The following is a 26853-nucleotide window of genomic DNA, read 5'->3' on the forward strand; positions in this document are numbered from 1 at the left end:
TTGACTGAATTGATTGATTGAATATATATTGTTGATTTGGCAACAGGTTTCTGTTGCACTTGCTGGCAATCAAAGCAGTTTCTGATTTGTGCTTTAGTAATGAGATAGCAGTTAGGAGCTTTTCAACCCCTACACAATTTAGCTTTCTTACAGAATTGCAAACCCAAACCAACTATCAGATTAAGAGCAGATGTGGAGGTCCAGGGAGGAAAACAAAAAGACCAGCTGGAGAGAAGAAGAGATGCAAAGGAAAAAAAGCACCTGGAGAGAAGAAGAGATGGAAAGGAAAAAAAGCAGCTGGAGGGAAAAAGGATGAGAAGGGACAGGGGAGACTTTGTTGAAAAAATCATAGTCCTAGCACCCTAAAGACAGGAATAAATCCAACAACAGTTCATAACATATCTGCTCAGTGTGTAATGAATGTGTATGAATACAGCATGGCCATTGAGCAGAATCATCATTTATACAAGATAGTCAATCTTTTAATATAACACACAATTTTAATGAGGCAATTCCATGAGTAAAAGGTGTACATATGTGTAAGCGCTTGCAGGACCATGACTCATGAGTCATGAGCTATTAACAGATGGTTCTCCAATATGCAATCTTCTCTAAAAAACTGGAAAAAAAAACTTCTCAACTAAAGGCAACATAGGACAAAAATACTGAAAGCTAGTTGTGTCCCTGAGAGTCTGTCTGTTTTCATAACGAATGTATCTTTCTATTAGTCCTATAAATCTGTAGTCAAACCCCAGATCACCCCAAATTCCGAAGTAAATATGCTTTTGCTAAAAAAACCCTTTCATTTCAGCAGGGATCCAGAAAACTCAATGAATATTATATGAATTGTTATGAATTGTTATGAATGCAGTATGAATTGTTCCTAATAGATGTTGTGGAAAGCCTACAAAACTCTTTGGCAGCTGTCCTCCTACTGCCCTAGTCTATAACATTTGATCAGGAAAAGAAGGATGTGAGAAACAGCTAGTTTGACTCTTCATGTCTAATCAATAGATCATTGGCAATCAAGCCAAAGATGCACAAAAAATTATTATTGAGACATTTTACTCTGTTAAATAATGATTTGTTATAGCTTGCTTCTGCCCCTCCCCCTCTAGGGGATTTTTAAACACATTGAGTTACATGAATATTTATTAAGCTCTGGCCAACTAAAACAGGACAGTACTACCAGTTCTTGTTGCAAAAAAGGCAAAACAGTGCAGTGGGCTGTATTAATAGAAGTGTTACAGGCAACCCCCACTTAGTGCTCTTAATTGGTTCCTCAAAAACCAAACGTTAAGCAAAATGGGCGTTAAACAAAACTGAAAGTATTTGACAACCCAAGATGGCGACCGCAAGTGTTTTTACTGGCCAAAGATGGTGACTGCAAGCATTATAATGAAACTCATTGAGCACTAACTGGAATCAGGTAGCAATTTAAAATGAGTGTTATAACAAAATAGCACTAAGCGAAACAGCGTTAAGCAGGGGTTGCCTGTACTTGCAAGCAAGGGAAGGGATTTTTATGCTCTATTCAGCACTGGTAATGCCTCACCTGGAGTACCTTGTCCAATTTTGGACCCTACATTTCAAGGAGGATGTGGACAGACTGGAAAGAATCCAGTGTAGAGTAACAACAATGGTTAGAAGCCTGAGAACTAGAGGTGCACTAATATATCAGTCTGATATCAGTTCAGCACCGATACAAAGAAAATTTAATATATCGGAAACTGGCCATATCAGCCCGATCATTTGGCCAATAAACAGCCCTTGCATGCGTGCAGTGCAGTACAGGCAGTGAGGAGCACAGCCCAGCAGTATGGAGAGCTGACACCAGCTGGTAAGTCTAGTGTATGGGGAGGGAAGGGGCATGGGGGGAGGCAGATAAAGGCCCCCATGAAGAGGAAGGAATAGGGCTGGAGCTGGGGCAGGGGCACGTGCTGTCCAGCCGGGGTGGAGCGGGGCAGGGCGGGTGTGGGACAAACCCGAGGCTCATCTGGGTGGGTGCAGGAGGGGGGAAGCTCCAACCACTGTGCACTGCTTGGCCAGGAGTCGCTAGTCGGGTGGTTCATCCGGTGCAGTGGTGGGAGCTTCTTCCCCTACACCCCCTGGAAATGCCTCTTTGCGTTCCTCTTGCACCTTTTCCTCACTTCGCTGCAGAAGGCATGGAACAATGGCCATTTTTCTGTAGATGAGTTTTGGTCTGTGCCTTGTTCATAATTTGGTCAGCTATTTATTTTATTCAGAGGTCTTAATGTTACATTTTTTTCTGAAAAGCCAAATCACCTATAAAGCTGATGAAGCAGGGTAAACTGAAGAAGAACTGTTTGGTGCATTGCAATCTCATATTCTCCTTTCTACAGAGACCCTCCACCCTTTGTTATGCCAGAGCCAGAGCCAGGCAGGTTGTTCATTACAGTCTTCTCAGTAACAGAAATACTGGGAATCTTACAAACAAGCATCTCTTAACAGGAACCTGAGCTTAATTTTGCAAGCCAAGAAAATCTTCAGAGAATACTGCTTCAGAAGCGCATTCATGCTTGTGTGCCCTTCTGACTGAACCAAACTCTTTGAAGTACTCCCATCAAAAACCCTATTTATAGAAGTTTCAGTCATTGGCCCCTGCAGAAAGGTAGCCCGACAGAAGGGCTCTGTGCAAGTACAACATAATAGAGCTTAAGGTCCCCTTAGGGAATATGAAAATTCTCCATCCTTCTCTCCGAATGTTGGAGTGAAAGGTGTCAAATGCTACATGAGCTGAAATGTGTTGACCCACATCACACTCCACATAGGAAAGAAGTCCACATTACAGTACACACAGAGCACATATACGCAATTAGCATAAGTTAAAATCATAACATCTTCAATAGCACTAAATCTGACCAAAGGCTGGAATGTGCTTGTACAGTGCTTCTGAAAAGATGCCGGAGATTGGCAGGACTGCAGAGTGGGATTGAAACTGAACTGGCAGCCCTCTTTAGTTGAAGGGACAGCTACAGCAGGAGCTGCAACAGTATCAGTTTCCCCACAATGCTGTACTGATAAACCTGAAATGTGACTCACAGGGACGAGTCTCTCTGGACCAAAGGGTACTTCAGTATTTACCCCTGTATTTTTCTCTCTGCTGCCAGTCTACATCAAGCACCTGTAACTGAGTACTGTTCATATCCTCTTTTGGAGTCCCAGATGAAATGTGTTGGGAGCATCAGTTCCTTCCCAGTCTCATCACCAAAATCACTTTTACAAATGAAGGTGAGCAGAGTCACTCCTCAGCTCTGGAATTCCCTTCCTCTCGCGGCGAACCAGAGCCCAAATCTTGACATCTTTTGGAAGCACTGTAAAAACCCTCCTAAATCAGCAGACTTTCAGCAAACAAAGCTAGGCTGGAGTATTTTTAGGTTACTTTATTTGATATGCTGTTTTGTTCTTTTGTTTGTTTTCCTGTTTTATAAGTTATTCTGTTCACTTATTGTAAGCCCCTTCATTGTGAAAGACAGTTTATAAATCATATAAATGAATAGAGTTTCTTATCAATTTATATCATTCCTGTACTAGAGTTTAATATACAGACACTTAATGCACAGTAGATTAATTCTACTGTGCATTAGTGCATTACAGCAAACGCCATGCTATTGCACTAATGCACAGTAGAATTAGTCTGCTGTGCACTAGCATCACTTAGAAGGCATATGCCACCGCTACTGCCAATAGCACCAATTACTGCATATGTAGTTAGTACCTGTTATTACAGGTACTAAACTTAATGCACAGTAACCACGTCACACTAATACACGTGTAGGCATACCCAGAGAATAGGAACCAGCTGGTTTAAATGATAGAAAGAAAAATGGTCTGCTCACAGCAAGAGAGTTGATCATGCCTGCAGTGGGCTTCAGAATGAATGACAGTGACCAAAGGAAAGATTCAATTTTGTCCTCTTCCACTTCTTTTGAGACTATAATTTCTTTCATAAGGAAAACACAAGCCTCTGTAGCACAGGATGGGAGAGCATCTGCCAGTGGCTGCCTAAAACAGGGGAGAAAAAATGTTAAACCTGATCCAATACAAAGTATCAAAGAGTCAAAGAACACTAGCTTCTGGCACCCTAAGGCTGATCTAGCTTCAAAGGAAATGAAAGCCCATTAACGAACTGAGGGCCTATGAACTAAAGTCAGTGGTAGGAGTGCCCTTGGTTTTGAGGGCTGCAGAATCATAGATCCTTAGGCCAAGATTGGGACTACTTATTTTGGGCATCTCAGGTTCTGGGTGCCTACCAGGGACCTGAATTTCAAGAAAGGCATCTGAAAATTGGGAAGGATTGTCTCAAATTGAACATCTAGGTTGCATCCGGACAAGCATGGATGTTTGGTTTCCTGGGGACAAGTAGCGGTGGCACACCTTGCTACACTGCTACTTGTTGCCAGGGAACACCCATGCCACATGCATTTTGGCGCGTGGCAAGTTACCCTGGGTGGGGTAGAGGAGGCTGGGGCCACCACTGGGCTGGCTCCAGCAGCCTTACCTGGAGTCCTGGGGGCTCCCAAAGCTGCAGCAGTGGCAATTCAGTCACATGGAGCCTGGCCAGCAGCCACAGCTTTTTTATCCAAACCTGGGATTTTTTTTTTTTTTCCCACCAAACCTTCTGTGAACTTTAAGTTGTTTGACCTCTGGAAAGGCTAGACAAGGGGTTTTGACATTCCTACTTGGAGTCAGCAATGATGGTAAAAAGCATTCTATTAGAAAGGAAATCATTTGTAGGAATGGGAAAGCCAGCTGGGACCAGTTAAGAGCAGAAACAAAATCTTTAAAAACACCAACATCCAAAAAATTTATTTTTATTTACATTTTTTAACCTACCTCTGTTCTTTGTGGCTGGTGAAAGCTTGAACTATGAAAAACTACATGTGAGACTAATTTCCATGGTACTAGTAATATGACTACAAAGAAGAAGTAGTAGAAATTATTCTCATGTATGGTCTCCACCAGACCATTTTTTCAGTGTCAAGAAATTAGGTTATGTTGGGTTTTTACCTGGAAAGGCCAAACAGCTTAGCTTTTTAATATATCACTAAAAATATTTTAATAAATGTCCATGTAACTTTGATTTCACCAAGATAGGATTCTTCTTGTACCTGGTTTAAAGCAAGCTGTGTGGATCACTTCCAAACGATCCTGACTTGTATTGACTCAGGAAGAAAAGCAGAAAAAAGTAGATAAAAATGGAATCCAAGTGACATTTTTTCATACAAACTGAGCCAAGATTTATAAAGCAAAGCACCTGAAGCAGTAAGTGATGGGTTCCCATGGAGGAAAAGGAGGTGGGGGAAGAGTGTAGAGGAAAGGACCTAGAGACAAAGCAATGTAGAATATACTTGTAAAAAACAGGGTATGCTGCTACTTAGGGCCATTACTTAGCCTGCCTTCTAGCCAAAACCAAATGACCATTCTCATTAAAAACACCTTTGTCTGCCATTTTTTCCCATTAGATGCCATCCATCCTACTTCTGGAAACTGCTGAGCACCTGGGCCCAAGGCCAAGCCCACTAGCGCCTCCCTGCAATGTGTTTACAACTCAGCCAGTTGCTGTGGAGACTCGAAATCTACCAGTAGCAACCCGATGACCTCTTGTACCCGACTCCTACCCCTTCTGCACACTAGCACAATATGGCCCCATGACACAAGTCAGTCTAAACACACAGTCTGAAAGCAAATGGCCTTCCCTGGCCTAGACAGTGTCGCAACAGACAAGCTAGACAGGGTTATCCTTACTGTACTACTGAAGAACTGAGGCTCCAAGAGATTAAGGGACTTAAAGGGCATAGAAGGAGTCTGTGGCTAGAACCCGATTCTCCAGACTTCCAGTCCGGTGACTTGGATTTTCAGAAGGGAACAATAATCTTGCAGTCATCTCAAAGCACATAACCAGGAACTCAAGGCCATGCTTTGCTGCTGACAGTTGGACAGACTAATTTCAGATATAGAGCAAAATATTCCTTTTTTTGTCCACAAGATGTCAACCCCAGAACATGTGCATTTAGTTTTATATTCTATTATGCAGATTACTACATTTGTAAGAAGCGGGTTTGGGAAGTGTTTGAAGATGCTCAGATATATGCTTTGGAAAACTAGACAGAATCCTGCTTAAGAAGGAACATCATATTTGGAGGGATATCATATTTCTGTCATACAAAAGCCAATTGTCAGTTCAAACTCCTTGAGGATTTAATGACTGTTAGCATGCAGTAGAGGCAGAACAGATTGATATCCACATATTTACTGTCAAAATAAAGGGGAAAATACTATGAAAAAATAGAGGTGCTCACTGTTAAAAAGACCTTACCAGTTGTCTCTGCACTTAAATGAAGATCTTTGCCAAAGGCCCATTAAAGCATTAATGGAGAGACTTCTAAGTTCAAACACCAGAGTCATGAAGAGATCTGTACTCTAAGAATAGAAAAAAAAAGCAATGTAGGATTATATAATAATCATAAAATCATAGAAAATAAGGGTTGGAAGGGAGCTCAGGAAGTCATTTAGTTCAACCCTCTGCTCAAAGCAGGACTGTCCTCAACTAGATCATCCCAGCTAAAGCTTTGTTTAACTGAGTCTTGAAAACCTCCAAGGATGGAGCTTGCACCACCTCTCTGGGTCACCCGTTCCAGTGTTTTGCTACTCTCCGGGGCAGAAAATTCTTCCTAATACCTAACCTAAACCTCCCTTACTGAAACTTAAGACCATTGCTCCTTGTTCTGTCATTTGTCACAGCTGAGAACAGTCCAGCGCCATCCTCTTTTGAACCCCCCTTCAGGTAGGTGAAGGCTGCTATTAAATCCCCTCCAACTGTACTCCTCTCCCCTACCCCATCCACCCCCCACCCCCCCAGCTAGGGTCTGCCCCACACAGGGGGAAGCACCCACCTGAGGGACATTTCACCTCCACACAGCTCGAGCCAGGCTGGGAATGCTCCAGCCTCGCCCCTTCCTCAGCCCTTGCCTCCAAGGGGGAGTGGGAATGCACCTCCCCGGTCCAGCATCAGCCCCCCACACTGGGGTCTGCCAGGCATTGGAGGAAAGCACCCACCTGGGGGCTTTTTATCTCCCTGTAGCTCAGAGCTGGGCTTGGACCGACTCAGCCGTGCTCCTTCCCCAGCCAGGAGAAGGCTGAGGAGGGGGCAGGGCTGATGTGATCCCAGCCTAACTCTGAGCTTCTGGGAGATGAAAAGCCCCCAGGTGGGTGCTTTGCCTTCTGTGCTGGGCAGCCCCCAGCTGGGGAAGCCAGTGCAGGGGAGAGGGCAGTTTGCATCCTGTGCCCCCCTACCCCCACCTCACTGAAAGGCAGAGGGCTGGGGAAGAGGCAGGGCTGGACCAATCCCAGGGCAGGGAGTTGTTGGGGAAGCAAAAAGCCCCCTGGTGGGTGCTTCCCCCCCAACGCTGGGCAGACTTTGGCTGGGGGTGTGCATTCCCACCTACCTAGCCCTCTCCTCAGAGGTGGATGGCTAAGGAGATAGAGGGTCTGAGCCAATCCCAGCTTGGCTCAGAGCTGCAGGGGGGCAGGTGGAAAGCTCCCGGGTGGAGGCTTCCCCCCTCCTGCCAGCAGACCCTGGCTGGGGGAGTGAGTTCCAGGCGGGTAGGGTATGTTCCCCCTCTAGGAGGTGGAGGCTGGGGAGAGGGCAGGACTGAACTGATTCCTGCCCAGCTTGCTGGGCTGCAAGGAGGGGAGCATAAAGTCCCCAACACAGCGGGTTTTCCTCCCCTTGCTGTAGAGCCTGCGGTTAGGGAGGCCTGGGCATCTGTTCCTCTGCCCTCCTGTCCTGTGGGGCTGACAGGCCCAGGCAGAGAGCGGGCTGCGGAGCAGAGGCGTTAGTGCCTCAGCTCTGTGACAGCTGGGGCAGGGTCAGCCTTGCTCCATTGGAGCAGGCAGCACAGCCAAGAGCTGCAAAGCATCCAGGGATGCTGGGGGACTGTAAGTTAACTTGAATGAGGAAGAGACCTGGGACAGAAGTGCCATAAACCTTTTTAATTTAACCAATTAAGTCTGATACTACACATCCATCCACATTCATCTCAAACCAGTTTTGGCCATTTTGAAAGTGGTTTATGTGCACTGAACTTCTGCTGTGTTACAGGTTTAAACCAGTTTCCAATTACTTAAACCAGTTTATATGTAATTATTGTCCCTAACCTATAAGCTGTATCTCCACTAGATGGAGTTGCCTGTATAGCTGTATCAGCAAGTATACAAGCCTTCTATGATTTAGTTATCAGATCCCTGAGAGACAAAGTAAGTAAATCAGCAATATTTTATTTTATGTTATTTTCTATTTAAGATCTTTTAAAATGTTGGCCTAAAGTGAATAGTCTCCTTTTAGACTCATTGCCACATCTGTGCTCATGTAGCTGAAAAAAACTAATGATAATATGAAGCTAAATCACATTTTGCAGTTCTAAGGCATCACCAAAAAAGCAGAACTGGCTTTATTATTAATCAGTGTAACAGAATCACAGGAAAACAAATTAAAACTTCAAGAACTGTAATTACATATTAGTATCATCTTTCTCTTGGGAAAAAATAATTATTTTTCAGAGTGAAAGACTGCTCTGTTAAAGGTCCCTTTGGCTGTATACTGAACTAACAGTGATAAAACTCAGTTTCATAAAACCTAATGTTGGAAATTTGATTAACTAATAAAGGAGCTTTTTTCCAGTTTATCAGCTATTCTTTTCTGGGACACTCAAATATCTTGAATGTAATTATGGACTTCTACATTCCTAGTCCTACACTTTCTTTCTTTCTTTCTTTCCCCAGTCTCCTTTAGGGAATGGGGAATTTTAGGCTTAAGATAACATTTTCAGGGTAAATTTTTTTAACCATCTTCATCTTATTTTCCCACTTTATGATCTATATCTTGGAGCTAACCTGCTGTCAGCTCATTTTAACCAATACTTGGCTTGCTTTCTCAAAAATATATCCATATGAATATGTCTTTCTCCAGTTCCTATTAAGCCTAACTTGTAGGGCTAATCAAAATTTTCCAGCAGGAAAATTCACTGGAAAATACCTTTCCTGGAAGGTCACTGGAAAATACCTTTCCTGTACAATTGCCACTTTCCAGAAGAATGTGCTGATTTTGACTGAATTTTGTTTTGGAAGAAAAAATAATTTTACAGGATATTAAAAAAATTGGTCTTGTTCCAATCTTTGGTGTTTTTGTTTTATTTTAGTAGTTTTGTTCCAGTTTCAAAGGAATTTTAAATGTTTTTAATTTATTCCACTTCAGAGTGAAAACAATTTTTGAACCTGCAGAATTTCCCCCAAAATGGAAATTCGGCCTTTCACATATCTCTAGTCATTTGCCCTCATTTTTTTCAGCTTTCTGCAGAGATTTACTATTGAAGCTCACAAGAAATTGGTACCTAAGGTTACCATATGTCCAGGTTTTCCCAGACATGTCCTCTTTTTGCGTCTTCCCATCTCTGTCAGGGCAGTTTTTTTAAAATATCAACAAATATCTAGGACTTTGCTCTGCCTCTGCTCAGCATCAAAATTTTTCCTAGCACTTCCCAGTTTACCCTAGCAAGGAGCTGCTTGGCACTGGGGGGAGTGGAGGGCGAAAGGCAATTGGTGGCAGGGCACACAGGGTGCTAGGGCTGCAGCAGGGCGTGGAGGCAAGGGAGGTGCCTGCCCCTTCAGCAGGGGAAAGGATCAGGGGGGCTCCTTCAAGGGCAGCAGGGAGCTGCATGGCTGGGCCAGTGGTACCAGGGTCAGTGCCTGTGCTCACAGTGGCTGGGAAGCTGGGAGATGCTGCAAGGCTGGGGAGAGCAGGGAGCTGTGGGTTGGGAGTGAGGGCTGGGAGGGGCAGGGGGCTGTGGTTTGAAAGTGAAGGGCACTGGGGGCGGAGGGGCAGGACTGTGGGTCAAGGGCATATGGCACAGGCAGTGCCACAGGGGCTGTGGGTCAGGAGTGAGGGGCACCAGCATGATCTGGTGGATTGGGTAGAGTGAGGGGCAGCAGCAGGGCTGTGCGGGCTGTGGTTTGGGAGTGAGGGGCAGGGCATGGGCATATCATGGTCTTCCCCACACTCGTATTATGCCCCCCAACAGATTTCACCTTTTTTTGAAACTGGAAATATGGTAACCCTATTGGTATCAATATATAAGGTGAGACTGTATCTTCCTTTAAAAAAGGCTTATTCCTGAGACAAGGGATTATGCTATATTCTTGGTTTAAAGGAGCTCCACTCTCATGTGTCTGCACCAATGTCACACATAAATGTTTCAGTGAAGAAATCACCAGTGAATCATCAGAGGAAATATTAAATATGAAAGTAATAAAGAACTATGAACCAAGAAATCACTTTAAATATACATAGCGCTAGAGTTTCTTCATTAAAGAAGTATTGCATACTTCCAACTTTAAAGGAAAGAAGTGTCTTACACAGTGAGAAGAGTCAGCTTTCAATTTTTATGCAGTGTAGTCCTGTCTACCCAAATCTCAAAGATGCATAACTTCCTACTACACACATTACGGGACTTTCCTCTGGTGAGAAAGGGATTATGTACAAAATAACACTTCTAATTTCCACAGAGCCTATTTATCCTATGATTTAATGTGATATCCTAGTAACATAGTTGATAAAAATGAAAAAAAAAAAGGCTACATGGTATATAAACATGTCTCTGTGGACTGATTCAAAGTTCATAAGGGGAAACACTACAGCACTTGGAAGGTTGACAGAATGCTATAATACACACAGAGGCTTGCAGTTTGGTTTTAATATACTATTTAATCTAGCCAAACTTTAAATTCAAACTGCATTTTCACTGGATTCACTTACATTATTCATTCATTTCAGATGTGAAAGTATATAAAGCAAGGATGTCATTCTTACTCAAAAGAACCAATTATAGTTCGCATGAAAAACAAACACATACTTTTACATCTGTCAAGTCACAGTTCCAAAAGGATCCACAGGACAGGGGAAGACCTAATTTGGCTCCTGACCTCTAACTATCCTGAAATTTCCTCTAATTCTGAGCACATATGGTACATTTCTACACAGGAATCCTTCCTCAATAAATAACCAATCATTTATAAGCTGGCTACTATTGATGTGGAAAATAAAACTCCAGAGCTGTTTCCAAAAGCAATGAGAACTTGGTATCATCTGGTGCCAGCAATAGATTTTCATTAAAACGTGACAGAAGGTTTTCATTAAAAAGAACTGCACCTTGGAAGTAGATAGAATAATTTCTTACCTTAGCTGGGCAGGGGGGCCTCATTTCATGGATCCAAAATAATTTATTTCACTTTTTATGCATTTGTTCCTCTTGGCCTTTGCTCAGCACTGGCATATCGATCTTACCAAAATAAACTCACAAAAATACCATTCCAAAATCAGTTTCAGAAACATCTTTAAAAATGAAATTGCCCAACTCTGAACACTATGGACCATGTAGTATAATGGACATTCTGTATCCTGTACAACATCTAGACTTGCATATTTAATATACTTCTTCTAAAGCATTTGTAAAGATTGGGGTCAGAATAATTGTCCCTTCAAGCAAACTATGGATTTTAGTATGATAAACCCAGTGGCTACTCACTTGAGTTGCCTCAGTGAATACAATGAGAACATTGGCTGAACTGTATAAGCGCACTGGCCCATCAAATCTCATAGCTGTGATGTATAGGGTTACAAGACTGTCAGTGAAATTTGTGCTCTACTGAACAGGAGTGGATAAGTACAATGCTAACTTCCTTGAACTGGGGCCTACATGCAGCCATTCTGTATTCTCAAAGGTACCATAATCCGTACAGGAGATGCGCAAACACTCAGTGCTATCTCAGAGCCTTTACTCTGGCTCCAGTACTTGTAGCTTTAAGAAAGCCTAATCAAATAGCCATTTTAGATGCTCTCTATATAGGAGAGAAACAGCAAAGTAGTGAAGATAGTGGGTGACAGCTTTAAAAATCTCTAAAATAATTTAGAAGTCCCATCCTTCAGCTCCTTAATCTCTGAAGCACTCTTTACATTTTAACTCAGTTTCAGTTCCTATTTAATTTAACCCAAAGGGCTTAAGACCACTGCAGTCAATGGAAAGGTACTCAAGGATTAGCGAGAAAGTACAACTCTTAAAACAAGCTTTTCATAAGCTTCATTTTAACTATACATATGATATAGGTCCGTGTTTAACAAAGCAGCTATATGTGTGCTTAATTCTGCTCTTTTTCAGGGGTGTATCCAGGCAAAGATTCTTAAAGCTATTTAGGTGTTTAACTCCAATTTAGGCACCTAACTTTCACTGAAATCAGATGCCCAAATACCTTTGTGGTTCTTGCCCCTACACATTTAAGCATGCGGTTAAATTCCACCACTAGGATTGGTATGTGCTGAAGCACCTTGCTGAATTGGGACTTTCATCCTCAAAAGTAGTAAGCACTCACATACCTGTAACAATATACACCTCAGTGATTTGATGAACAGGAATACGACTATTCATACATTTACAAATAACCATGTGTTTACCTGATTAGCTAAACCAGAGCCATACTAAGGTTCACTGGAAATAGGAGGCAACTAAGGGAGGGTCTGACAAAGGGCCAAGGGGTGAAGGGATACAATCAACATGAAAAAGAATGGTTGACAGTCTATGTCCACAGAAAGTGTTTCAAAAAACTCTAAGCAACTATAGAATAGGGACCCCTCCTGGATCACTTTCCACTTTGTATCGCTATGAGTACAATTTTAGACAAAAATTAGTGAAAACTGAAGGTAACGGTAAATAAATTGCATGCAATACACAGCCCAAGAGAAGAAAGATAACAGCATTAGCAAAAAGGAAACCAGGCTTGTGCTGCCATATACTAATAATGAAGTACAAATGCATCTGACAACAAATTTTCAAAGCAAATCTACCCACAACTCTATGAAGGCTCTGACGAACTGAGGCTGTAGCATTTGGCAGCAGATGCCGCATCATGCTTTAAACAGTATAACTGTTTGTATTCAGTGTCAACAAGAACACTTTTATGAGGAAAGGGTTAACCACCTCTTCAGTTAGCAGTTTATTCATTACTTTCCAGTTGCAAGCATGCTATATTTTCAAAAGGGAAGCTAGTGTTAATCTTTGTGCTAGAATTACAGTATTTTTAGAGCTCCACATAAAAGAAAAAATAAACTTCTAGTTAGGATAAAAGTCAGATTTTCATCTGAAAATAAGAGGCCTCTGTGAGGTTATTCTTAATTAAGAACTACTGCATCTTCATACAACTTACTTTCAAGGTAATAATAAAGCCACTGCATCTAGTGAACTCTGAATTAGATTTGTCTCATTGTAAAACACTGCAAGAATACCCAAATTTTATAGCATACATAGCCCTGCTGAAGTCAACAGGTTCAAAAGAGTGCTACTGTAGAGAGGGAGAATGATTCTGCCGTAGCCCTTAGGAGATCAGTTAAAAACTTTGTGCTCCACCAGACATTTCCTATGTGACCTTGACCAAATGCCTTAGCCCTCTGTACCTTAGTTTACCATCTCTAAAATGGGAATTATCGGACTTAATTTCCTATTTGGGTGTTTTGAAGATAAATGTATTGGGAGTGGAGAGCCAAAGACAAAACAATTCTACTCATGCTGATCATCAGAGTAAAACTGATGCCACATTTTAGGAAGATGACTGAAAGGAGGAATACAGAACTGGCATTCAAAATTAAAGTAAGAGTTTGATACTGATCATCTGTTTGAAGAGACCTTGCTCTCATCTAGTACTAGCTGAAAAAGAAAATATTTCTCTGAAGAAAACTTTTACTTTTCTGTCCATCAGTGAAAAACTTTCATATGAAAAGCAAAAAATAAAGTTGACCAAAAAAAAGTATATATTTCAGGTCAAGAGGAGTGAAATTTGGGATTTTATACAATAAAAAAAATCCATACTTTTTGTGAAAAAAATAATTTAGTCAAAAATCTAATTGGGTACAGTCTGGTGATGCAGCTGTAGAAAAATAGTAAATGAATCCTAATAATTAATGGCAAAGCTTGAGCTGCCTAAAAGGTTCCATAGTGGCCAGTGTTAGGATCAGTCTTGGGTTATGCTTAAGATCGAGTGTTGTGTCTTAGTGTGTTTTCCTTGTACTGTCCCTTGAAGGCCAAAGCCCTTATGGTCAGCACTGGAGGGTTCAGTTACTTTGTGGCAGGTCTGCAGCACCGGGGACTCCCTGTTCTCTGCCAGGAGGAGCCAGAGGCATTCTTGGTGCCTCTCCCTCTAAGGACTGGACGGGGTCAAGTCAAAGGCAGAGCAAATATAAGTTCTGCATGCATGTACTGAGGGCAACTGTTAAGATCCACCTGGATATGATTCCAGAGAATTTTAATAATAAATGGCTGTTAGTTCAACACAGGAGTGTCCAGAGTGTGTTGCTGAACTCACAACATATCATTCTGGCGATGAGGATGGGATCCGTTGCCTAGAAGACCCCCTCCCCCCCTTTCCGATTGTGAGATGGCATTTTGAGACCAGGTGTTTTGTGATCAGAGGAAATTTTTTTCTTCTTTTCTTTCTGTTATGGCTGATGTTAGTTGGAATGGCCCCATTGGGGCATATAGAAGAATTTGATGCGGCCCAGCCGGCTACTTGGGACTCTTATGCTGAGAGGCTATCCTATTACCTGGAAGCCAACAAAGTGGAAAACCCAGCAAAGCATGCAATCCTCCTGACAGTTTGTGCTGCCAAAACATTTGCCATTGTTCGTTACCTCACAGCACCTGCCTTACCAAACATTAAGTCTTAAGCTGAACTAATTGCCCTGCTAAAGGTACATTTTTGCTGAAGGCCCTCTGTTACTCTGCAGAGATTTTTTTTTTTTTAAACAGGACCAAAAGGCCAATGAAGGCATAGCAGATTACCTGACTGAGCTCCATCACCTTGCTGAATTTTGTGAGTTTGGGGATCTCCTGGGTGGCCTGCTTCACGACCGTCTGATCTGTGGGGTTCAAGATGAAGCAATCCAATGTTGCCTGCTCTCTGAACCAAATTTGACCTTGGCTACTGAACAAGAAAAAGCTTTGGCAGTCGAAGCAACATCCCATAATGTGATAGAAATTTGCCAGGCATTCTCCAGCAATGTCCACTTACTCCAAGAATATCAAGAACCAGATCATCACCAGCAAATTCAGAGGATTATATCCTCACCAACAGCACCAAGTAAGCCAATTAATCCACAGACATGTTTGAGTTGTGGCGGCCAATGTAGATGAAGGAAGCGCGGGTTTAGGAATGTGGAGTGTCATGCCTGCAAGAGGAAGGGCCACATAGAGAGGGTTTGCCACTTGAAGGCCAGTCCCGGGAGACAAAAAGACTGTGGCAAATGTATTCACTACCAATCCACTCACAGATTAGAGTCCTCCCCAGAATGTGAGGTACAAAAACTATATTTGATTCAAAATGTTGGTGTTGTTGAAGCTCAAGGTTCTGAGATGATTGCAACTGTAGTAATAAATGGAAAGAAGTACAAAATGGAGGTGGACTTGAGTTCAGTAGTATCCCTCATAGATGAAAACACATTCTTCCACTTGTTTTGGCACTCTCTTCCCAAGTTATTGAAACCTGAATGTAGCCTGCGTGACTGCCATGGACAGATTGTGGAAACTTTGGGTAGCAGCAGTGTAGATGTCCAGTATGGATGTGTTAGACAGTGTCTACCCCTCACTATCACTAAAAGTTCCCTCAAAAGAAGTTGGTTCTCATCTTGGGAATCAGTATTCAAGGCATACATAGTTTCTGCACAGAGAGTCTGGAAGGGCTTGCAAGGGAGTTTCCCCAGGTTTTCTCTGAGGAATTAGGAACTTACATCGACCTGTGACGCTCCAAATGGATCCTGCAATAGCTCCTATCTTTATGAAGGTCTGGAATGTACCTTTCACACTGCACCCAAACGCTGATGCAGAATTAGATCAGCAAGGGGTCCTCGAGCCAATCATACATACAAGCTGGGCCACACCAATTGTTCCTATTTTACACCAATTGTTCCTGTTTTAAAACCTAACGGCAGTGTTCACATCTGTGGGGATTACAAATGCACTGTTAATAAAGCACTTAAGCAGGACCCGTACCCTGTGCCTGCCATTAACCAGTTACTTTCTGTTCTTGCAGGAGGGAAGGTTTTTGCCAAACTTGACCTCGCTCAAGCCTGTCAGCAATTGATAGTGGATAACAAGGCGGCTGAGGCCAAAACAATAATTACACACTGGAGAGCGCTACATGTCAAGCACCTCCAGTTTGGAATTTCTGTGGCACCAGGAATTTTCCAGAGGTTCATGGAAGAAATGCTAACAGGAATTCCTGGGGTTGTTCCGTAATTTGATGATGTGTTGATCATGGGGTCATCTAGAGATAAACTCACTGAGAAACTCAGAGAAGTTTTACAGAGATTTGATAAAGCAGGTATCAAAGTAAAAAGAGAAAAATGTCAACTGGGAGTTTCCAGTATCAACTTTCTGGGATATCAAATTGATGCGTCTGACATTCACCCAGTTGAAAACAAGGTGAAAACAACACATGATGCCCCTACACCAAAATGCAGGCAGGATCTTCAAGCATAAAAAGTCTCAATTTTTATCACATCTTCTTGAAAGACAAAGCCATCATAGCAGAGCCCCTTCATCACTTATTGGATAAAGGAGCTCAGTGGAAGTGGACTTGCTGCACAATGAAGCCTTCCAGGGCATCAAGAAGTTGGTGGCATCAGACTCTGTCCTTGTTCACTATGATGAGCAGAAGCCACTGTCCATTACTTGTGATGCCTCACCATTTGGTGTTGGTGCTGCTCTCAGTCACACATTACCTGATGGCATGGGTAGACCTGTTGCTTTTTACTCTAGAATGATGACTTCAACTGAAAGGAACTACACACAGATCAATAAAGAAGTGTTGGCAATCATTGCAGGAATTTAAAAATTTCATAGTTATGTTTATGGCCATACATCCAAACAGACCACAAACCCCTTCTTGGAATTTTTACTACAGACAAACCAACTCCTCCTATTTTGTCTCCCCATATGCAATGCTGGAGCATCATGCTAAGTGCATATGACAATACACGCGTGTACAAAACCTGGGAAAACAATTGCAAATGCAGATGCATTGAGCCACCTACTGCTACAAATACCTGATTATGCTACTCCTCTGCCAACAGAAGTCTGCATGCTGGAATCCATGCCAGAAGCCCCTCTTCAGGCTGATCAGACAGCAAGGATATGGTTTTTTGCTGTCATCCTTGCTATCTGATGACTGCAAAAAAACATATCCTTGCCCGTGTCCTGAACTGTGTGTGGAGGGGCTGGCCTGCAGATAAATTGGTTGAGGAATTCAGGCCATTTTCATCATGTCAGCATGAGCTGTCTGCTCAAAAGGGTTGCCTCTTGTGGGGAAATCATATTGTAATTCCAGAAGCAGGATGCCAAATCACACTGACAACACTGCATGCAGCACACCCAGGCATTGTGAGGATGAAAGCACTGGCTAGAAGTTATGTATGGTGGCCAGGTATGGACAATGACATAGAAAGGGTTGTGAGGGAGTGCAGCACTTGTCAAGCAACCCAGCATAATCCAAAGGCACCAGTATTCCCTGGGGAAATGACAAAGGAACCCTGGTCATGCATCCACATCAATTTTGCTGGCCCTTTTCAAGGTAAGAACTTCTTAATTGTTGTTGACTCGTACTCAAAATGGCTTGAAGTGATTACTGTCTCAACTCTTACACCAACAGCTACTATAACAGCTCTCCATCAGCTATTCACAACCCAGGGGGTCCCCGACACTACCATTTCTGATAATGGCAGTACATTCACCTCAGCGAGTTCCAAGATTTTTCCAGCTGCAACTTCATTTGAGCCTACAACAGGGTCCAGCCCATCAGAGCTTTTTCTAGGGTCATAATCTCAAGACATGCCTTGACTATGTTAACCCAGTCCTTGTAAGAGACATGCAGTTCAGGAAAGAAAAGGAATTGGACTCCACATTGGCATCTGATACTTTACATCTTTTCGTTCCACAAGAAACGGTGTTTGCTCGGAACTATGGGACAGGCCCACAGTGGGTTCAATCTGAAATTGTCAGTGCCACAGGACCCGTATCATATACAGTACAGATTGATGACAGACAAATTTGGAGATGTCATATGGTCCAGCTGCGTGGGCATTCTCCTACTGATAACCCTACACCTGAGCAATCTCCAAGCACCAATCCACCACTGACAGACATGGGTTAATTGGGGAAGTGCCAATCACCTGTTTCCACCAATGCAAACCCTTTGCCATCACCATCAGAAGGAAGAATCTCTGTTGAATCTCCAGACAGCCTGACAAGGTTGTCACCTGCTGAACCCCTCACTGAGTCAGGCTCTATGGGAAGACCACAGTGGAAGTGGAGTCCTCCCAAATGGTTGGCTGACTATTCTGTTTAGTGGGGAGTAGTGTTGTGTCTTATTGTGTTTTCCTTGTGCTGTCCCTTGAAGGCCAAAGCCCTTATGTTCAGCACTGGAGGGTTCAGTTACTTTCTGGCAGTTTTGCAGCACTGGGGACTCCCTGTTCTCTGCCAGGAGGGGCCAGAGGCATTCTTGGTGCCTCTCCCTCTAAGGACTGGATGGGGTCGAGTCAAAGGCAGAACAAATGTAAGTTCTGCATACACCTACTGAGGGCAACTGTTAAGATCCACCTGGACATGATTCCAAGGAATTATAAGAAGACATAACTGTTAGTTCAACACAGAAGTGTCCAGACTGTGTTGCTGAACTCACAACATATCACAAAGAAATGGGAGAGAAAGGTATTTCAGCAAAACCTGCAGCTGTTCAGTTAGAAGGCGCTAGTATCCCCAGTGAAGTGAAACTTGAACATAACAAAACGCAATTCTATTTGGAAAAGTGAAAGTGAAAATCTGCCCGGCAATCCAACAGCATTCCTTGGGAAGAACAAACCAGAGAAACTAAAGAGCAGGAATATGAAATATAATGCAATATAACTTTGCAATGCAACAAGGCAATAAAAAATTGCAAATCTGGACTGTGCATGTAAACACTTCTAATCACAAAGCCCGAGGGTAAACGACCCTCTCTGAGTAGCTGGAATACAAACTCTCCCAGGTTACTGTAGTTATTTCAAGGAACAATATTATCAGGAAATACTGACAAACTATAGAGTTCAGAAAGTTCAGAAAAAAAAGCAATAAAAATGACCGGGGCTAAGAGCAGGGTGCGATTTACAGTGAAAGTTTGCTAAGTGACAGGTATGGGAAGGCACAATAATGGTCTGCAAATATGTGAATCCTGTAAACACTGTGAAAGGACAGAAAGTTTTTAGATGAATACCAAAACAAGGCACCTGGAATGAATGAAATGAAGGTGAGCGACATTCCAGAGCTCTGTGAACATCTCCTGACGGGGAGCTCCGCTACCTGTGGTGCACTCTGCCCGGGAAAGGGGGAGAAGCTGCAGAACTTGGTATTTGAAACTAGACTGGGTAAGACCACACTAGAAGTACAGCAGGGTACAAACCTCCCTGGGCATTAAGAGGGGCTATGGGGGCTTTTCCACCTCTGTTGGCAGTGAAACTGCAGTGTCCCCATGGCCTGGTTACGGTCACTTCTGGAAGGCTCTACAATCAATGACCTTTTGGACCGATGACCTAGCTCTGTTTGTACGCAGGCTCAGTTGAAGCATGAGTTTTGATGGGAGGGCTCTGAGGAGTTTTTGAGAGACCCCAATTGTTATTTTTGTATAGGGCTGTGTGTAGCAGTGTGCGCCAAGTGCGCACATATGTCGGATGCACCCGTGTGGTGATTGGTTCATTGTGTGAATGAGACAGAGATCTATAAGCTGATCATAGCTGTGGAGGGGTGTGATCGAGGGGGTGCAATCGTGCAAGCGAGCGATTGACTGTGACATGTACTGATGGCGTGGTTGTCCAGGGGATGCTGACTGGAGGAGGGGTCACCATACTCAGTGTGAGAGTGTCTCAATCGTTCATGCGTGGAACCGAGTGATTGATCGTCATGTGTCAGAGTGGGTGCGGAGGGGGGCAGTCAAGTCTCAGGTGATGGCCTGGGCGGCTGATATTCCTCAGTACATCAGGTGAGAGAGAGAGCTGTATGCCTGGCAGCAGCAGTGCATGACAGAGCTGGTTATATAGCCATATTGCTCCAGAGCACCATCTGCGGGAGCTCTCGTGTCTCTCTCATTTGTTGGTTATTGATAGCATAGTGTAATCTTGGGTTATTGTTGTTTCTATTGTACCTTGTGTGTTATTTTTTGTTGTGGTACAATACACTTGTCATTTAACCCTCTCTCTTGTATTGTGTGTATTATTCATTAATTAATTATTGGTGGCACTAGATGGGGCCAGGCCATAGGCCAATGCCTAGTGGACCGGCCTGCCCATATTTCCTTTAATTTACCGTGAGCTAATTAGGTCTTAGTTACCCTAAACCTAAATCTAACCCTGGACCCAGCCAGTGACCAGCTGATTGCCAGCCGATTGAGACTGCTCTGGGGCAGTCCCCACCAGCAGTCGGCAGGAAGGGACTACCTTGCAGGTTTAAGCCCCAGAGTAGTCCCTGCCAGCTAACAGCAACTACCCCAGCGTTTGAGCCTCAGGGTGATCCCAATGTCCCATCAGCTGGACTGCCCCAAGATTCAAGTCCCAGGGCATCCCAGCCAACCAACAATCAGTTGATCAGGATCTCTCTGGGGCTTGAGCCATGTCACACATTCAAGTTATGGCGCCATATAAATCAGCCACAAAGATATTACACATTTTTCAAGTAATATCTTTGCAGCTGCTTTGCAATTTTATGGCACCATAAATTCTGTGAATATCTGTCCTGTTGCTATTTCTGATGCAATTAATGCCTTAATTGTGCCAGAAACATAATGCGTACCAGGGGCCTCAGATTAAATGCTGTCAGATCCATTTAAGGAATAGCTCTACTTCCTTCATTTCTACTTCCCTCTAGTCAAAATCAGTGAGTCCAGGTCCCAGGGTACAAGCAGTCACATCATAAAGCTACTGCAACTGGCAACAATTAGTAAGCTATTTGAACACCAGAGCTGCAAGACCAACAAATAAATGGGGTAGAGAATAAACTAGTCCATAGAGGTCACCTATCCAGGTCACGGCTGCGGCACAGTAACAGGGAAGAGCAGGAAGCCAGCCATGCCCCATTCAGAGTATCAATCTCACATCAAAATTCCCACAACAAAATGATGGAAACCACAACAGAAGCTGTGACAGCCTTCCTGCAAATGTCTCCTTCCTTTTGACCACTTTTCAAATTTCAGCTTGTTCACTTAATGGTTCATTAGCTAATCTACATTCACATTGAAATGCAATGTGTTCTCCTAATGGCATTTCAAAGAAACCCAGCTTCCTGGTGAGTGACACAATTTCTCCCCCTTTTTCACTGTTCACTATTTTCTCTGGAGTTGGAGATTTCTCTCTCTTTATTCTTGGTTTTGTTTCCTGAATAAGACGCGTAATCTTGCCTCATTCAGAGACAGACAATAGGGGGACAAATAAGCTACACAAAGATACCAAAAGACCAGTCTCCCAGACAACAGCACAGACATTCCCATAACTCCCTTCCCAAAACACATTATATTGGTTTTGAATGAGGAAGACGAAGGTGGGGGGAAGGGGGAGAAATACTACAAGTCCTATTTGAAACCTCTTGTCACACAGAAAAAAAGACCTTGGAACACTAAAAATGGCAAATAGTCTCCAGTGGTGGGACTTGTTCTCTAAAAGAGAAGTGAATTATTCATAATGTACATCTACGTTGCTAGTCCTAGCAGTTTACAAAACAAACCCTCCTCATGAATTTGGTGTGGCTCTTCTGATATGCAAATGACTCCCAACTACTATTGAGAAATGAAGTGTCATTTCCTGAGAGAAACTTTATTTTGTATTTTGCATGCTCAAAAGGTGACGTCTTACTAGAAAAACTTTCCCAGTCCATGGCACCAGCATTATAACATTTTCCAAACAGTTTTAACAGATACACTGTTCCTACTAGAAGCTATACCACATTTCTGTTGTAAGGTTCAGCAGATAGGAAATCAGTTCTTGCATTTATTGGGAGAGGGCACTTTTGTGACTCAACCACTGTTAGCTTCCAGATATCTAGCTAGAGGGACAGCACCACCTTTTTTGTCTCAGAGCAGGAAGTCCATCATACATAAAAATGACCTCCACAACCCTCCTTTCTTCTCTCCACCTCTACCATCACTTAGAAGCCTTTGTTAGGCTGTCATATAAGGGTCAAACTGTTATGGCCATCTAATAGGCTGGGAGTAACTAGAGGAGTTGTAACTAAGCATGGTTGAGTTGGAGTCCTCTATTTCAGTTGTTATGCATGTGAACTCTCCCCTGACCTTATCCCCGAGTTTCACACCACATTACATAAGTGCCTGTATTAATGACATGCTCATTAACCACTGACCAGAATCAGGAGAGTTGATATATTCATCCACTGGATGAAGGCAGAAGCGGGTTCTATAATTATTACCAGAGTTGCCCTGGAGGCGTGTGCTCCACCTCCTACTATCTATGTCCCCACCTGTCAAAAGGCTAAGGGCAACTTTCGTTCTTTGCCCTGGAGCTTGAAAGGAACAGACTGACATATAAGGTTAGATTTCACTACCTATGGTTGTTTGTATTCCAGTAGCAACCAGAAGCTCACAAAACAAGGCACTGCTCATAAACATTGTAAAAGGACAATCGTTGCTCCAAAGAGCTAACGATCTAGAGCAGAGGTGCTCAACCTCCAGCCCATGGGCCAGATTTGGCTCATGGCACTATGTCATCCAGCCCATGGGTCTCCCCCACAGGTCCAGAAATATGGGAACAGGGGTGTGGTGCTACCACTCCTGGCACTACTTTTTCAGACCTGTGGGGAGCCCTGGGCTCTTCATGCTGGCAGCACAGTACTTAGACTCACGGTGGCCCCGGGCAACCTTTTAGTATTGGGCTCCCCTTTGCCAGAGATAACGATAATAATAATTTTTAAATTACCATTTTCAGGCCACCTTTCTGTCTAGGCCCTGGAAGGCCACTGGGTTCACTCATGCCTGTGTCCGGCCCTGTCCTCTGGTACCGGATCCCATTGCAATCCCAGGATCCAATCCTGGTGCATGGAGGACAGGAGGGAGCAGTCTTGGGCCCCAGAGCTTCGTCTGGCCCACAAACAGACCCCACCGGGCCAAAAAGGTTGAGCAACAGTGATCTAGGGAGAAAAGACAGCCAAAGGGAAAGAGAAGCCACAACACAAGTCACTTGTTCAAAGTCACATAGCAGATCAGGAGCAAAACCATGGCTCTGAATCCCAGCCCAGCGCTCTCAAGCTATGCTGTGCTGTTTCTCTCTGTATGTTTGACACAAGTAGCATTCAAACAAGCACATTTTCTTGGCTTTGTATTTACATCTTATTCTCATTAATGCTTGCTAGGAAATGAAGGATGATGGAATATGGGGCCTGTCTCTTTCGGGTTACTGCCGAGGTCCCAATTCACCCCGGTTTCAGGTCCCAATTCACCTCAGGTCAGTAGTGAATAAACATCATCATTTGTTGACTGTCCTGTGTCTCAGATAAAAGGAGAATTGATGATCCCCGTGTGCTTCCCACTGGACCTACCTCACAGAAATCACAAACGGATACGGACTACACTACCGCGCCGCTGACAGATTCCACAAAGGAGCCAAAGGCCGAAAGAAGAGCAAATGGACAACTCGCCCACTGACGTGGGACACTGTGTAGGGTAAAGTGGAGGAAGGTCGATGGGGGTCTAGCTTGCCCATGCTCCAGTCTGAGACCTGCAGGATATTTCTCCGCTATTTAAAACACATTTACTCTTTAAAATGCTTTTGGTGAGGAGTAAGAAAACTCCTATTTCTCAAGGTGTGCAGTCAGCTAACAAGCAACGTTCACTGCAGAAATTAGTGAATTTAATAGTTTTGCCACCAGAATTTACCACAAACATCTAGATTCTACAGGAGCAGTTTTTCATGAAATGTGCAAAAAGGTTTGAAGGGATAAATCTAGTCTGAGGAGCACAGAATGAACAAACATTGCCAGATGACAGCAAAAACAGAGCACTGCTGGGGATTAAACACTAGGCCTGTGCAAGTCGGCAGCGATCCGATCCAGCTACGGATCCGGCTGCTTTGGATGGCCATGATCCGATCCAGAGACCTGGACCGGGTTTCTGCCTTGCTCCAGCCAAAGCAGCTCGGAAGCTTCGGAGCTGCCTCGGAGATCCGGCCATAGGGTATAATGGGGAATCAATGAAATAGCTATAGTTTTGTTGTTTTTTGTCTGATTTGGATTCAACTTGCAGGGATGGTAGCCTCTGCTGAGAGCATGAAACCTGCCAAGTTTTAAGGAGATAAGTGCAGGGGCTTGGGGGAAACTCTACCTCAAGCTGCAGACAAGCAAAACTCCTGCCATGGGTGACACTGCATGTGTTAAGGCGCAGCGGGGTGGCAGCTGTAGGGATAGTGGCCCCTGCTGAGGCCACGATGCCTGCCAGCTGTCAAGGAGATCGGTGCAGGGGGGTCCTGGGGCCCTGCACCCCTAGCTGCTGACAGGCAAAACTCCTGTCAAGACTGTGTCTGTCCTGGGGCAGTTGATTGTCTGTATTGATTCTTTCCTCTCCTTAGCCTGGTTTTGTAGGTGCTAATTGATGCTCCTTAAGTCAATATGTAGTAGCTGGTCCCTGAGTGAATCACGATCGACTGGTAACTGGTAACACAGCAGCTTAGCAGCCAGGCCTGCAGCAGTGTCTCCCCTCCATGCCCCAAGCCAGAGACAGTCAGTCCCACAAGCACCCATGGCATGAGTTTTGCTTGTCCACAGCTTGAGGGGCAGTTCCCCCCCAAACCCCTGCATCAATCTTCTTGAAACTTGACAGATCTCATCCTCTGTGCAGAGTCTACCACTCCTGAAAGTTTCATCTAAATCAGACAAAAACCAACAAAGTTATAGATATTTTATTGTTTCCCCATTATACCGTATGGCTGGATCTCCAAGGCGGCTCTGAAGCTCTTCAGGAGCTCCAAACTGCTTTGGGAAGCCTAATGAGGCCAGCGCTTCGACCTGGATGTGCTGCTTTGGACCCCAAAGTGTCCAAAGCTTCTCCAGATCCGAAGCTCTGTCCAGAGCCTCACACAGCCCTATTAAACACCCCTAGTGCTCCTGTTGAGAGCCAAGCCTTACAAAACTGGGCTGATGGAGCCAAAATCTCCGACCTGTGCTAGTCAGAGAAGTACTTAATTTATATTATAGTAGCCAAAAGCTAGGGTGATTAAAAATGAGAAAGGGTCCACATTATTAAACCCAGGTGATTAGAAACTGCAAGCTCTGTGTTGTAAATATGCTGGAGACAACAAGTGTCATTTCATTATGACTGTGCAAATATGGATTTTGGTTGACTGGTCAAACTGGGAGGAAAAAATGAACAAGTTGTGTCTCACATCAACACAAAATGAAATGCTGTGTTTCACACATGGTTTATTTTACCCTTTTGAATCCTTCAGTTTCTCCCCTTTACTTCTCACTTTCTAAATGAAAATACCATTAAAAAAAACCCTAAAAAGTTTAATTTAAAGTTTTCTGAAATAAAAAGTTTCATTTGAAAAGTATTAACATGAAATGTTTTAACATCTTCCAATATTTGCCCTGTTTCTCTCAGCCTATACTGGATTTTTCTGTGAACTTATTATTTGACAAAGAATTTTTCTCAGCTTTACATATATAAGGGTCTGACTCCAAGGACTGGACCCTTCAATATATGCCGCTACCACTCGTTACTAAGGCTGTGCAAAGCTTCGGTCCCCAATTCGATTCTGCAAACATTTGGGCCAATTTGATGCCTAAATCTCTGAATCTGAATCAAAATCAGGAGACCCATTAATCTCTCTGAATCAAACTGGAAGCCTCCGAATTGATGAGAGATTCAGCGATCCAGACATAGACACAGCTTTAAATGTTTTTTCTACATTCCTCGAGGTAGCAGGCGATTCATGAACGCTGCGGTGGTGGGGCAGATGGAGCACCCCACAGGATCATGGGGGGGAGGGTGGTCCCCAGCATGCTCAGCAGCAGAACTGACAGTGGACCAGAAGCACTTCTGGGTCCACTGGGGAGTCCATGGGGGCCCCCCCATACGACCCTTGCTTAGCAACCAGTGCCTCCTGGGTCTGGGGGGGCACCCAGGGTCCCTTTGTGGCCAATTGCTGAGCCGGGGGGGTGGGGGGAGAGGGGGGCTGTGTGCTCAGCAGTGAACCCAGAAGTGGACTGGAAGTACTTCCAGTTTCACTGCCAAGTACTCGGGGGGACCCCCCACGCTCCTGTGGGATGCTGCATCTACCCCACCAGATACCTCAAGGTATGTAGAAAAAACATTTAAAGCTGTGTCTATGGCTGAAATGCAGCCATATTGTGGTTTACAGATGAGGAACTCAGAAGCAGAGAGCTTGAATGACTTGCCTCAATGTACAAAGGAAGTCTGTGGCAGACGCAGGAAGGGACCTTTGTAGGAAGTTAGCCAGTTAACAATGACTAGTCTCAGTTCAAAGTGGCTGTTTTCATATTTAAAAAATGGTTTCATATTATTTGGAACCATCAAGTCATATAATAGGTTTATGAATCCATGTAATCTTGTTGCCCTCACCTGTTTCTTTTTTTCTTCCTCTTGCTTATTATACTTATTTCTGATTTCAACTTGGACTAGTCTTCTAAAGTTTCTCCTCTATGTTTGTACAGCCTTTAACACACCAGGACTCTGATCTCGAATAAGGCCTCT

The 26853-nt window shown here is 43.7% G+C and overlaps 1 protein-coding gene across 5 annotated transcripts in view; it reads right to left on the reverse strand.

Moving 5' to 3' along the window:
• The window catches only part of APOLTP (apolipoprotein lipid transfer particle homolog), a 180907-nt gene that overhangs the window by 131960 nt on the left and 22094 nt on the right, over positions 1–26853 (reverse strand). For 4 of the 5 annotated variants that reach the window (XR_016438623.1, XM_090023138.1, XM_090023140.1 and 1 more), the window contains 2 exons: positions 6341–6444; positions 3861–4026 (listed from right to left, as the gene is read on the reverse strand). Coding sequence is in view for 4 of the 5 variants with exons in the window: in XM_090023138.1 (XP_089879264.1) it covers positions 3861–4026; positions 6341–6444 (270 nt within the window). In the remaining variant the exon portion in view is untranslated. Of the gene's footprint in view, positions 1–3860; positions 4027–6340; positions 6445–11255; positions 11754–26853 lie in introns of those variants that run through there. The other variant, XM_090023141.1, reaches the window with a different exon arrangement.

This window comes from Crocodylus siamensis, chromosome 12 (genome assembly GCF_052110815.1).
Source record: "Crocodylus siamensis isolate JL-2025a chromosome 12, ASM5211081v1, whole genome shotgun sequence".
NCBI lineage: Eukaryota > Metazoa > Chordata > Crocodylia > Crocodylidae > Crocodylus > Crocodylus siamensis.